This window comes from Choloepus didactylus, chromosome 4, assembly GCF_015220235.1.
Source record: "Choloepus didactylus isolate mChoDid1 chromosome 4, mChoDid1.pri, whole genome shotgun sequence".
Lineage (NCBI taxonomy): Eukaryota > Metazoa > Chordata > Mammalia > Pilosa > Megalonychidae > Choloepus > Choloepus didactylus.
In genome coordinates, this window is record NC_051310.1 from 52442828 (window position 1) to 52443881 (window position 1054).

At 32.0% G+C, this 1054-nt stretch overlaps 1 protein-coding gene across 2 annotated transcripts in view; it reads left to right on the forward strand.

Moving 5' to 3' along the window:
• Positions 1-1054, forward strand: part of CCDC175 (coiled-coil domain containing 175) — a 136016-nt gene that overhangs the window by 134638 nt on the left and 324 nt on the right. For both annotated transcript variants that reach the window (XM_037832604.1, XM_037832605.1), the window contains one exon: positions 529-678. In XM_037832604.1, coding sequence (XP_037688532.1) covers positions 529-617 — 89 coding nt within the window. In that variant the 3' untranslated portion in view covers positions 618-678. The remainder of the gene's footprint in view (positions 1-528; positions 679-1054) is intronic.

A 1054-nucleotide genomic window follows, 5' to 3' on the forward strand; every position in this document is an offset into this window, starting at 1 on the left:
TCCAGGTGGCTCCAGTATGCAGCCAAATCTGCACACCAATGGTTTCGGATAAATATGTAACAATGTGTTAAATTTATCATTTGACCCGAATTAATCAAGAAAATATTTTGATTTTTAAATTACCTACTCAGCACTGGTTAGCAAAATAAGTATCATACACTGTAGCAGTGAAAGTTGTAAATGTACTATAAGGACCTAAGTCAAAATTTAATAAAGCAGAGCTAAGACAAAGAAAGAGTTTTGGTTTTAAATGATCACGTGTTTTAACAAATTATTAAAGTTATCTACAGTTGCTATGAATTGTTTTAGTATTGCTCTTTAAGTAAATTTATATCTGGGAAGAAGAAAATTGTTTAAATGATTACAAATGTAGTGGGACCAGGAGATACAGTCCTCGTAATCAGATACCATGACTCTCTCTTGCACCCAGATTATACAATTGTCCAAATGAGGATTCTTTGGGCATTTCAGAATTTTTGTGGACACAACCACTCTACCTGTGTTTTACATTTTTTTTTTTTCCTACAGAAATGAAGAAGAAATGTGATTATACTACAAAAATAGGTGTCCCATTGATTGGATATATTCTGAAAAACAGATCAACAAGGAAGAAATAACAAAACAACTTCAAGGATACAACTACTGTGAATCCAAAAGCACAAACAAACTACAGAAAAAGTGAGTGTACTTTATTTCATACTTTTAATTGCTAATAGAAGTCTTAAAAGTTTGAGATTTAACTCCCTTCCTCTACCTGCAAATAGCAGGGTCAGTAAATAACCTTCTAAACAATACAAATGGATAAAGATCATTAGATTATTAGGGTTAAGTGCTAAAAACTCTATTTCCTTCCATGGTTGCAACCATGAGTCTCTTGAAGCCTTCAGAGGATTAAAATCACAGCATACTTCCCAACAAGCAACCACAGGAAAACTGCTTATAAATTGTATATATTCTATATTTCATTAAATCTAAGAAGCCATCAATTGTAAGATGCATCCTAATTTAGAGATGTCATAATGTGAAAAAAAAAAATCTCAGGATCAGTAAAACA